Source organism: Salmo salar, chromosome ssa11 (genome assembly GCF_905237065.1).
Source record: "Salmo salar chromosome ssa11, Ssal_v3.1, whole genome shotgun sequence".
Taxonomy (NCBI): Eukaryota; Metazoa; Chordata; class Actinopteri; order Salmoniformes; family Salmonidae; genus Salmo; species Salmo salar.
In genome coordinates, this window is record NC_059452.1 from 89045376 (window position 1) to 89058362 (window position 12987).

General features: G+C 40.9%; 2 protein-coding genes across 5 annotated transcripts in view; both read left to right on the forward strand.

Annotated features, from left to right (window-relative positions):
* Positions 1-1220: 1220 nt before the first annotated feature.
* Positions 1221-11237, forward strand: LOC106563395 (trimethyllysine dioxygenase, mitochondrial). Of its 4 annotated transcripts, none has more exons than XM_014128911.2 (9): positions 1221-1385; positions 1493-1585; positions 1941-2118; positions 4926-5404; positions 6095-6374; positions 7193-7312; positions 9656-9892; positions 10222-10360; positions 10556-11237. In XM_014128911.2, exons 4-9 carry the CDS (start codon positions 5251-5253, stop codon positions 10685-10687), a joined length of 1062 nt encoding a protein of 353 aa, XP_013984386.1. In that variant the 5' UTR covers positions 1221-1385; positions 1493-1585; positions 1941-2118; positions 4926-5250; the 3' UTR covers positions 10688-11237. The 4 variants fall into 4 exon arrangements, with proteins under 4 accessions (XP_013984386.1, XP_013984384.1, XP_045545982.1 ...); XM_014128909.2 differs by having other exon boundaries at positions 5228-5404; XM_045690026.1 differs by having other exon boundaries at positions 1944-2118.
* A 365-nt stretch (positions 11238-11602) lies between these two features.
* Positions 11603-12987, forward strand: part of LOC106563393 (H/ACA ribonucleoprotein complex subunit DKC1) — a 15425-nt gene continuing 14040 nt past the window's right edge. Inside the window, exons 1-2 of the mRNA XM_014128906.2 lie at positions 11603-11849; positions 12900-12958. Of these exons, the coding sequence (XP_013984381.2) occupies positions 11834-11849; positions 12900-12958 (75 nt within the window). The 5' untranslated portion in view covers positions 11603-11833. The remainder of the gene's footprint in view (positions 11850-12899; positions 12959-12987) is intronic.

A 12987-nucleotide genomic window follows, 5' to 3' on the forward strand; every position in this document is an offset into this window, starting at 1 on the left:
GTGCTTTCTGTGGTGGTGGTACAAGCCAGCAGAAAATACGGAGCGTTGCACCGTGATTAGCTCAGTGTTCTGTCACTCATGGGGACACTACGTCAACGCCAAGTCTAAGGGTAGAGCTCGGAAATTCTAGCCCCTTGGGTGCTGCCATAGAGTTACATTAGAAGTGCCCATCCAAGAAGGCTCAAGATCATTGGCCACAAATAAAATGATGCCAAATCACTTTATATCTACAGAAGCTTTGATTGGACTGATCATGTCAACATCATACTTTCTAAATCTTAGCTAGTAGTCATCATCATGAATCAAGTCGACAATCTACTGACAAATCCTTTTTAATCCTTGTCATATGAAGAGAAATAATGAAGAGAAATTATAGATAAAACGTATCGGTGCTCATCGGCCATTGGACATAAACATTACACAACAAGTTGGAAATCGCAAATTCAACAATGAGTGGTTTGGAAGGAATCAGTGTCTAAGTGCAAGCATTGCAAAGCAATCATTAGCCTGCTATTCAGTGGAGTGGTTGTGTGGTCCCAAGTCTAAGATTAAGGGTCTCTTTTCCTAGTTTAAAATTATAAACATTCAACATTGGCCATGGTGTCAATGAAGCATGATTTGTGACGTACTCCAAACAACTGTTAACTCAGAACTGCAAAATCTGACTTTAGTGAGTTCAAGACAACTGGGAACTCGGGAAAAATGAGCTAGGACTGGGAAAATACGTTTTGAGTTCCCAGTTGTCTTGAAAGCACCATAAATCCAGAGAATGGCAGACTTTGATGACAAAATTTGCCCACGAAGGACTGCCGCCAAGGTGAGTCCAAAAATGTATTGTATGCTGCTGCATAAATTATGTAATATGCCACTACTACACCCATTCTCTCAATTCCGCTTAGGACATTGTACATTGAATTCTTCATTACATTTGATTGGCAAGCATGTGAATGGTTTGTGTCGAGAGTGCATGGTCGATGAAACAGGGGATCATGTGTTGTTATATTGTTGTAAGTATGTTGAAGAGAGGGAAATATTGAAGTGTAGGGTCATTGAGGTTGGTTGGGGGGGTTGGAAGGGATTTGGGGGATGGTGGAGGGTCTTAAAAGTTAGTGGGGCTCTTTTTATTTTCTCAGGAGTACTGAGTTAGGTAGGAGGATTTAGGAATGTTGTAAACCGTGATTGACCACACACTCCAGCACAGTAGGTGGCGGCATATACCTTTAACGTTGGTTTGCGGACCGCAATTATGTCGAAGAAGAAGAAGAAGAAGAAGAAGAAGAAGAAGAAGGGTGGATCCTCTCGCATCGCTTCTTCCTCTATGCTGATAGCTACTGTACCTCTTTTGTAGTTGCTAACTAGCGGTTCTTAGCGTCAACGTTAGCAAGGTACGTGTCCAAAGTTTACTATCCTGTAATGCTAGCCCCCAAAGTATATAAACGACTTGGAAAAAACTAACTTGCTTAATAATCTATCTCATCGATTGTCAATGTAGCTTCATCGAAGGTCCAAGAAGTCTTAATTCCAGGTCACAGTAATTAGTGCTGCTAGCTACACGACTGACTGGAATCCACACGAGCTCCGTTGTGTGAGTATTGCATGATCAGATCAACATAAGCTGATTTGTTATTAATCGCAGCAATTAAGATGGGGAAATAAGATGGGGGAAATTATCATTTGTGCGGGAGTCAATGTCAGACTCGATCAAATAACTCTACCAACTGGCTCAGTTGGTAGAGCATGGTGTTTGCAACGCCAGGGTTGTGGGTTCGATTCCCACGGGGGACCAGTACGGAAGAAAAAAAATGTATGAAATGTATGCATTCACTACTGTAAGTCGCTCTGGATAAGAGCGTCTGCTAAATGACTAAAATGTAAAAATGTATAGTTGTGTTCTAAATCTGTCCATGAACAGTGTTCCATCTACATTTATTTTCCATTAGCAGACAATGTCTTTGGCTCGGATGTTTTGCCGTTTAAATGGCTATTTGCAACCCATATCGAAAGCACCGGCTCCTTTGGTCTCTGGATTCATACGAACCCAGAATGAAGTGAGACATTGGCAGCATACTGCTCCACAAACGACGAGTTGTCACTGGCAGCTTCAGGAAGAATGCCTTGGTAAGTATGACTAGTTGTATCAGCCCTTTACCAAACTCTAAATTAACATTTTATTTGCTCTAGACAGTCTGTTTTTGAATACAGCTCCATATGTGTCTGCCCTTCTTTGAGGCTTTTGAAAAGCTCACTGGTCTTTGTAGTTGAATCTGTGCTTGAAGTTCAATACTTGACTGCTGGACTAATAGCAATTGCTATTTTAGTTCAGATTTTTTTATTTATAAAAATATATAATTTTTCATCCACTTTGACAGAGTATTTTGTAAATTGTGGACAAAAAATAGAATTTATCTGTTTTAATCCCATTTTGTAACACAATAAAATGTGAAGAAGTCCAAGGTGTCTGAATGAATACTTCTGCAAGGCACTAATAATAATAATAATAATAATAATAATTGCATATGTCCTAACCTAACCCTAATTGCTCCTGTAAATTGCTCTGGATAAGAGTGTCTGCTAGATGACTAAAATGTATATGGTAATATTCATAAGCATGTAACTTCGCCTCTGTCTTCACTTTTGCGCATTACACACTTACTCTCAGCTGGCCTCTTTCCGCTTGTGGAGTCCCAGGAAAAGCTTTTTTTTATTTAACCTTTTATTTAAAGGTTAAGAAGAAGTTAAGAACAAATTCTTATTTACAATGACGACCTACGAGGGAACAGTGGCCTTGTTCAGGGGCAGAACGACAGATTTTTACCTTGTCAGCGCCGGGATTCGATCCAGCAACCTTTCAGTTACTGGCCCGACGCTCTAATCACTAGGCTACCTGCCGCCTCTGAATGCTAGACTAGAATAGATTGTTGAATTTTTTTGGGTGGTGGGGGGCAGGAATTTATTATACTAATAGACCAGGCAGGGATCAGCAACTGGATTCAGCCGTGGGACGATATTTTTTTCTTGAGCGGATTGTCGGGGACCGAAACATGATTACAAATAATTTGTAGACTGTAAATTGACCTCAAGAAGCCCAAACAGATATATTTTACTAAAACATCATTTCAAACCTTGCTTACATTTGTGTACAATGACATCTCTGTTATGCGTGGTGTTAGGTTCTAAATAACAGGGTAAAAACTGACCGACAACTATGAAACGCTCAAACCAAGTTTATTCACCCAATGGGTCAGACAGCTGAAAAGACATATTCACACAAGCACTGGTATAACCCTTCCTTCTATACTGAGTCTCTTCCTTACACATCTGAACAGCCAATGCACCTCTGTTGCTAGACAGGACTTTAGTGATGCATGTTCTGTCTCAATTCATTTGACCCGAACTCAGCCCAAATTCTGCTGTCCTGTTGACTTGTACCAGACTGTGGCCCTTCTCCTTCCAATAGAATACCTGTTGTCTAACAAAAACAAGTTCTGACAGAATGTGAATATTCTACATTCCCCTCTCTCCCTCAGTGACATGAATAAGGATATTTCATATTTTTAAGTCAGAACCCATCAGTGGGAATACTTGAACAGGTTTCCTAAATTAAAATCACTTATAGCTGATTTCTTGTTTTTACAGTCTTATGTCCCAAATGTTTTTTATATTAAAAAAATATATGTACAGTACCAGTCAAAAGTTTGGACACACCTACTCATTCAATGGTTCTTCTTTATTTTGACTATTTTCTACATTGTAGAATAATATTGAAGACATCAAAACTATAGAATAACACATATGGAATCATGTATTAACCAAATAAGTTTTAAACAAATCAAAATATATTTGAGATTTTTCAAAGTAGCCACCCTTTGCCTTGACAGCTTTGCACACTCTTGGGGGGCCAAATAAAACCAACCGTGGGCCAAATTAGGGCCGCCAGTTGGGGAACCCTGTAATAGTCAATTTGAATGTTTAAATACAGCAGCCAAAGGAACTGAGTTTTTGAAAGAAGAGACCCACTGGGCACAGACATCAGTTCAATGTCTAGTTTTGATTTACATTTGGTTGAGTAGTCAACTAACATGAAATCAACAAAACATGTCAGTTTCATTGGATTTAGGTTAAAAGTTGGGTAAAATAAAAACATCATGCCGTGACGTTGATTACTTTTTGCAAATCCAATCAGTTTTCCACATTGATTCAATGTCATCACATATATATATTTTTTGGGTTGAAATTACATGGAAACAACATTGATTCATCCAGTTTTTGACCAGTGGGGAGAATGTGCGATGGCTATAGCAGTTATTTACAGACCCATAACCATTCAATCTTCATAAACAGAAGCAAAAGCCGTCTTCATCTTATTCTAGTCCTGTATTATTCAAACATGTCATTACAATGATGAAGATAAGAGAATGATTGGCCTATGAAAAAAGCATCACATTTCATGTCTATCATTTCTGATGGCAATTTCCCTTGTCACAACTGCATTCACTGTTATGCCATGATCAGCGGGAACTCTCTAATCCATCCCCACTCGGGTGAGCGGATAAAGGTTTGGTAGAATAACCTGTAAAACAAAATATGTTGTGCATCTCCTTAAGTGTTCCTGTGAATTTGTATTATGTGGATAAGAAAGACCAAACGTGAACTTAAGACAAGGATTTGTGAGTATAAGAGCTCCATTCGCAACCACAATGAGGGAGGAGATGGGGAAAAATGACTTATTGGATGGACCACTTGGGCACTCTTGCCTCAGCAGGTCTCAATGAGGAATGTTTCTTTTGTTCTTTTTTTATTTACATTTTTTTTTCTCTCGCTCTAGACTGCTTTTTATTGTGGTAGATGTTCGACACAGTGTCCAGGTCAAACTGTAGACAACAGTGACAGTCTGATCCTCCAGTAACAGTCTACTGGTCTTTCAGCTCCTTCAGTCTCCTGATGGCCGACTTCACTGTGACTGCAGACGTCGTGTTGTATGTCCAGGCGCCTACAGCAACAGTCTTCATGCAGGACCCACAATGCCAGATACCAACAGCCGTCCTGTTCCTTTTCTTGTTTTTAATATACCCTCCTATAGGCTATGACATCATAATGTATCTTTGTGTGTTTGTGTATATTTTACATATTAAATCCTAGTCTGGAACTGGCACTTCACACTTGAATTGGCCAGTTTTTACATTATAGGCTAATATGTACTTGTAAATCTGACATTTTGATTTGGCAGAGCTCAGCTATGGAGGGCTTGTGATGCACTTTGCCTATGTGTGGCTACGGGATCATTGCCACTCTGCCTCCTGCTTCAACAGCAAGACCAACCAGAGGAACCTGGATACAGCAAATGTGGAGCTAAACATACGTCCTGCCAACACCAGGGTGGATGATGAGAATATCTTCCTCACATGTAAGTCTTGGTTTGAAGATTTATTTTCCCAACTGAGGGATGGAAAATATTCTCTACCCAGTTTGTCTCACATCACATACAGTCGGTGGCTTTCTTTGTTTTGATTTGTTGTAGATTTAAAAAAATAAAAATAAAAATTCTCCAAATGTTGATTTTGGCATGAGAAACAGTTTTCTTTGGAACCAAAGTGAAGAATTGAGCTTGTTTTTTTCCCTTTTAGACCCTGTTGGAATCCCACATTTATGGAGTAGCCTTGCCTAAAAATTTCTTCTCCACTGCCAAACCTGAGATAGTTATCTTCTTAAAAACAAACATCTTTCGGGGAGACCTTTGACTCTTGAAAAAAGGTTGTAATGTACTGCAGATATTGCTGCCATATGCTTTATTTGAATTAAATGTTTGTACAATGGTACATCTTTTCACAAGGCATTGGTTAAACTATAACCATTCTCACTTACTCAAGGTGCAATCGGTTGAACATTTCAGTGAGCTACTGAATCTAGGTCAGTTTGATGTTGTCAAGAACTCTAAATCCATGCCAGTAGTTAAGCCTATCATTTGATCATTTTCAATGGTGAACCGCAATCCCATTTTCTTTATGGCAGAACTGTGATCTATGCACCTATTGTTACTCATCCATTCTTTTTAACAGTATAATAGATGGAATTGTCTTTGTTTTGTCTACCTCAGGGCCTGATGGTCATGTGACAAGGTACAACCTGAGCTGGCTTGCTCAGAACAGCTATGAGGGACAGAAGCAGAATGCCATGCAGCCACGCATCATCTGGAACTCCGACATCTATACCAGTGCCAAGGTGCCCTCTGCTAACTGGGACAAGTTTATGAGCTGTGATGATGAACTGAAAAAGTTCCTTGGGAGCTTTCTGCTGTACGGCATTGCTTTTGTGGAGGGCGTCCCGCCGACTGTTGAGGCCACAGAGACTCTTACCCAGAGGGTCAGCCTCATCAGGTATAGTAAGCCCCTCTGTGATTGCCTGGGGTAGGGAATGAGAAGTGGGGTTGAGGGGGCTTAAAGGTAATGGCATACCACCCACCACAATGCATACGAAACATGCATGGTTTTAGAGTGGGGGATTATTTAATAAGGAATGAGAACAAACACCCCAGATATCTATTTTTGGGGGGCATTAAATAAGCTTGATATTTATCAGGGTTGGCTTGTTTACACTCTTTGTTTTGCAAAGTAACAGTGCTACAGAGAAAGTTTTGGTTTCCTTAACATCAACTTTGATACGTTTGTCAAGTTAACATGCACAACAGACTTCTCTGCAGTTGGAATGGAGGGTGGAATTGTCAAAAGAATGGTCATTGTTGCACTTTGACAGTGTCTCCTCTGCCAGTGTAGTGAGAAAAGAGAGGTACTTTGTCCTCATTAATCCACCAGGTCTGTTCATTAAGGACTCTGCAGGTGGTGTGGATTGAAGTTTCAAACGCCTGAGCAAGCGCACTAATCCCTCTTTGTACTGGACTCTACTTTGGGGTGAAGGGAAGGGAGGGAGGGAGGGAGGAAGCAGCGTGTTATAAGAAATGCATTGCTCATGGTTGCCAGATGAGGACAATTTCTTATTCTAGTCCAGTGAGGATATTTGGTCATCAGAAGTAATTGCCCTCCTCCTTACACCCCAAAGAAGCAAAATATCACTCACTATTTGGATCACAGTTGCCATTATAATCTTGTTTGAACTGTTATTGTACTGTATAATGTTTTAGGTATCACTTTTGAAACAGCTGACTCTACTTTGTGTTTTCATTCTTGTTTCCTACTAGGGAGACTATGTATGGCAAGATGTGGAACTTCACATCGGATTTCTCCCGAGGAGACACTGCCTACACCAAACTGGCCCTGGACCGTCACACAGACACCTCATACTTCCAGGAGCCATGTGGGTATGTATTTAGATGTTCACACATGGATGGGTATTTTTTTAACTGTATTGGAGTGATCAGGTCAAAGTAGCAAGTCAGTACACATGTTGATCTGTATATTGGTTAGGTTGAGATTCCTCAGATAAAGACACACTTTAGACATCTACAGTGCCATCGGAAAGTATTCAGACGCCTTGACTTTTTCCACATTTTGTTACATTACAGCCTTATTCTAAAACGGATTAAATAAATTAAAATCCTCAGCAATCTACACACAATACCCCATAATGACAAAGCGAAAATAGGTTTTTGCATTTTTGCAAATGTATTAAAAATAAAAACGGCCTTATTTACATAAGTATTCAGACCCTTTGCTATGAGACTCAAAATTGAGCTCATGTGCATCCTGTTTCCATTGATAATCCTTAAGATGCTTCTACAACTTGATTGGAGTCCACCTGTGGTAAATTCAATTGATTGGACATGATTTGGAAAGGCACACACCTGTCTATATAAGGTCCCACAGTTGACAGTTCATGTCAGAGCAAAAACAAAGCCATGAGGTAGAAGGAATTGTCCATAGAGCTCAGAGACAGGATTGTGTCGAGGCACAGATCTGGGGAAGGGTAACAAAACACTTCTGCAGCATTGAAGGTCCCCAAAACCAGTGGCCTCCATCATTCTTAAATGGAAGAAGTTTGGAACCACCAAGACTCTTCCCAGAGCTGGCCGCTCAGCCAAATTGAGCAATCGGAAGAGAAGGGCCTTGGTCAGGGAGGTGACCAAAAACCCAATGGTCACTGACAGAGCTCTAGAGTTCCTCTGTGGAGATGGGAGAACCTTCCAGAAGGTCAACCATCTCTGCAGCACTCCACCAATCAGACCTTTATGGTAGAGTGGCCAGACAGAAGCCAATCCTTAGTAAAAGGTACATGACAGCCCGCTTGGAGTTTGCCAAAAGGCACCTAAAGACTCTCAGACCATGAGAAACAAGATTCTCTGGTCTGATGAAACCAAGATTCCACTCTTTGGCCTGAATGCCAAGCATTCCTGGCACCATCCCCATGGTGAAGCATGGCGGTGGCAGCATCATGCTGTGGGGGTGTTTTTCAGGGATGGTGAGACTAGTCAGGATCAAGGGAAAGGTGAACGGAGCAAAGTACAGAGAGATCCTTGATGAAAACCTGCTCAGGACCTCAGACTGGGGCGAAGGTTCACCTTCCAACAGGACAACGACACTAAGCACACAACCAAGACAACTTAGGAATGGCTTCAGGACAAATCTCTGAATATCCATGAGTGGCCAAGCCAGAGCCCCGACTTGAACCCGATCGAACATCTCTGGAGAGACCTGAAAATAGCTGTGCAGCAACACTCACCATCCAACGTGACAGAGCTTGACAGGATCTGCAGAGAAAAATGGGAGAAACTCCCCAAAATACAGGTGTGCCAAGCTTGTAAAGGTGCTTCAACAAAGTACTGAGTAAAGGGTCTGAATACTTATGTAAATGTGATGTGTATTTTTAATTTCAATAAACTAGGAAACAGTGCTAAAAAGGAGTTTTTTCTTTGTCATTATGGGGTATTGTGTGTAGCTTGATGGGGGGACAATTTAATTAATTTTAAAATAAGGCTGTAACCTGGAAAAAGTCAAAGGGTCTGAATACTTTCTGAAGGCAGTGTATGTATATAGATTATTGTGTTAGGCTATTACAGTGATGTTACAAAAATGGACAGTTGTAACAACAGATCCAGCATTGGCCTTTTAAAGACATGCTCCAGAGCTTTGGCGACTTGTACATATTTTTTAAACCTCCCACTTTGGGCTGAATGTGTCAATGTGTAGTTCATATATACATTACATTACATATATACATTACTACTCAATTAGCCACGAAATCCCTAGTTTGAAACGGACTGTTTTCTGGAAGTTATTTCCCCTGCTTTTCCCCCCATGTGGGCCAGCTACTAGCGATTTGAGTTCTAGCCAATGAGCTTTAGCCCTTCGCCATTTGAGTGACAGCTAGAAAGACGCATGCACACACACAGCAGAGCGAGAACAATAATGTGGTGCACCTATGTGATATGGTATGCCATTTTCTGGGACCACTTTTGGCATGTGAGCGCTACTTTCTGAACTACTAGCTAAAAAGTATACTGAAGTACCGGAGAATATCTTCAAATGATAGGACACAAGCCAGACACACATTGCTATGCCACAGACATCTTGATAAAAGAAGTTATAGTACAACATGAAACTAAGCTCTCCCTTGGCCTCCCATCAAATGACAGGGCAATAGCCACCTACTGGGCATTTCATAATAACATGTGACTTACTTTGATGCCATTGACTTTGACTTGCAGGATCCAAGTGTTCCATTGCCTTAGGCATGAGGGAACAGGAGGAAGAACACTACTTGTAGATGGATTCTATTCTGCTGACAAAGTGCTCCAGAAGACGCCTGAGAACTTTGAGCTGCTAGCTCGGGTTCCTATCAAGCACGAGTACATTGAAAATGTCAGCGACCACCGTAACCACATGATCGGCATTGGCCCTGTGCTCAACGTGTATCCCTGGAACAATGAGGTGTACATGATCCGGTATGACCAGTCGGTTGTCATTTGAGATGTGCATGTCTCCCTGAATGTCTTGCTTTAAACAGATCTTCCAATGTCATTGGCCGTACAACCTTACATTAACCAGTCTTGGTTACCTATTAACTCACAATGTTGTATGCGTTTGAAAAATGATACACCCATCAATACAAATTAACACACTTTGGAAGGTTCTTAGTGGAAGGCTCAGGATCTGGTGCTCATACGCAGCAAAACTTGTGTTATTCCAGCTCCTTTGAGATCAATGTTATGAATATATGATCTAATATTGAGTATTAATATGGTATCACCTTGTTTGGTCGCCTGTCTTACAGATACAATAACTACGACCGTGCAGTCATAAACACAATACCCCATGACATTGTCAAGCGATGGTATGTGGCTCACAGAGAGTTGACCACAGAGCTGAGGAAGCCGGAGAATGAGTTGTGGGTCAAACTGAAGCCTGGAAAGGTAAGGAATAATAGTTGCCTTTTCATTGATAGAGACAAAGGATTTAGCACTACTTGATCAGTTGAGTTAGATATTGACATAAGAGGGGGGAGGGGGGCATCCCACACTTAACTGTAAACCAGGATTAAGCTGCAGGTGATGGGTGAAGTCTTACAAAATGTTACACAAAACATATGTGCCCTCTTTTTCTGTAAGGTTCTCTTCATTGATAACTGGCGTGTCATGCATGGCCGGGAGTCCTTCACAGGCCTGCGGCAACTGTGTGGCTGCTACCTGACCAGAGACGACGTCCTGAACACTGCCCGCTCCTTGGGTCTGCAGGCCTAAGTGAAGAAGAGCCACCCTGAGTCTCCAACCCTTCCAGCCAACACCAAAGTCCTTTAGAGAAAGCAGAAAAGCACCATCACCCAATCAGTCATACATGTTTAAGGAGACCGAAAAGTCTTGTACAATCAAATCGTTTTTATATTATGAGCATTTACTGAGTGAAATCAAGTATTTCCACTGCATGAATGCAGTTATATAACTAAATGACATTCCTAATATGGGCATAAAATAATTGTACTGTACTTTAAAAATATTCTCTACCCAGAAATATTTTACATGAGATATTGTTAGACTTGTTGAAGTCAAGAAAATGGACTGATCTGTTTGGGATTTAAGATTTGTAGACATGCATTATGCTCTTGTCACAACAATCATCTTTTGAACTGGAACTTAACATATTGAGGTGTTTAACTACATTTTTGCCTTTGTTTTAGGGATTTGTTTCTAGTATTTCTGAAGTACTTTTGCTAGTAATTTGTTTATGAATGTATTAGGAAATGTTGCCTTGTTTACATAATGAAATAAATTGGGTGATTTATTTTTTTTTTCAGCACTTTTCCTGATTTCTATTGGGTGACTGTATTTTAAAAAATATATTTTTTTAAAGGGAGTTGGTTATACATATCTCTGAAACCATATCCAGCATTAAAAGGAAAGTACAGAGCCATGTTAACTTGGCAAAATGTTCTCGAACATTGCCGATCGCAAACCCATGAATAGAGCCGATGTGATTCTTTAGTCTACATGTCAGAGAGGCATGTTTGCTCTACATGGAATTAGGCTATCAGAAGTTATCCTGCTGAACGCGCCCCAGATTAGGGTTATTTGGTCTGGTTGTCACGCATATACCCTGTGTGTGTGTATGTATATATAAAGTAGCATGTTAACAGAACATTTGTTTTATGTTGTCTCTCGAGCGCATAGAATTACGTATACTACCATCTTTGTTGAAACTCCGCTCGAGCGACGCTTACGGTTCGATCTACTTTTTCTCGTTTGGTTGGACTTCGAATGAACTATCGCGAGGCTTAGTGAGGCGGTAGGGCTTTTTCTTGAAAAGTCATGCGCACTGTGCACGTTTCGTGCTATCCGGGATCCCATTGAGCACACACGTTGTCCCCAAGTCAGTTGCACAGCAGACCGAAGATGGCGGATGTACAAAGTAAGTAGCCCTTGCAGTCTTAACAGTACTATCTTATTTCAAAGTAGCTAGCTACAACTGCTGTGGAGTTTTAGGTGTTTGTATGTGTTTATTTACTAGGACATTTTTAAATACTACTAGCAGCATTGCACCAAACATTGAGGCATGATCAAACAGGCGGCCACGTTCCCATTAACTTCACATGACCCATCGTAAACCATGTGGTTATCAAACTAGCTACACTTATAGCAGTATATTAATTGATGTAGCTAGTTTAAGTTACCTGCGCATACTCCCGGATCATGGTATTGCAATCGTGCTGAATTCTGATGTAAGATGCCTAGCTAACTTTAACCACTGTCGTCTTAGGTAACGTAGTTACTAAATAACGTTAGTTGGCTACTGTACACAGCTACATGGCAAGTAACTAATGGCGTAACTAGCTATCAACAAAGTATATGCTTTTGTGTAACAGTCGTGCCCAATGGCAGCCTCGGAACTTGATCCTAGCGAGCTAACGTTACGCCATTTTGTTAATCACACGCAACTAAAGATTTCATCCAGACGCAGAAGGAATGGTGGCCACAAGGTCTGAAACGGTACTGCGAATTCATTCATATTAACGACTAAGTTAACTTGCTTACTTGCAATATCTGAGTTGTATGTGTTATACCCGTTTCTGTGACTGCGGACACCGTACATAATTGGGTACATTTTACCCGTGAAGGCACATTTTTAGCACCACCAAAAGTACCACGTGCCCGTCATGTCAGCCACGTGGGAGCACTTTGCCAAATCGAGTTTTGGTATACTGATGAGACAGTTATTAGCTATCTATCAATTAGCCGGGTAAACTCAACTCTGCGATTGACTTTAGTTTTCTTAGTGGTATTTACAAGGATGTGCATGGGTATACATCGTCCAACGAAGTGCATACAGTATGTACAAGTTTCTTCTCGACAATGCATTTCTGTTGAAAACGAGGGGGAATCCTCCGGTATGGAGACGTCAGGGAACAAAACATCTTTGTTGCTGGCTAGTAATGTTATCCCTTTGTTTTTTCCTTTCAAGTGAACTCTGCGAAAAAGCAGAAGAAGAAGGAAAAGACAGTTGCTGTTGAAGACGTTGGGGTAAGTCCTTACAGTAATTGACTGTGATG

Excerpts from the sequence above, each read along its gene's own strand:
- LOC106563395 (XM_014128909.2), top strand. The coding sequence starts at position 1,947 with ATGTCTTTGGCTCGGATGTTTTGCCGTTTAAATGGCTATTTGCAACCC. Across the intron at positions 5,405-6,094 it reads TGAGAATATCTTCCTCACAT|GGCCTGATGGTCATGTGACA; the intron begins GTAAGTCTTGGT and ends TGTCTACCTCAG. Across the intron at positions 7,313-9,655 it reads TACTTCCAGGAGCCATGTGG|GATCCAAGTGTTCCATTGCC; the intron begins GTATGTATTTAG and ends TTTGACTTGCAG.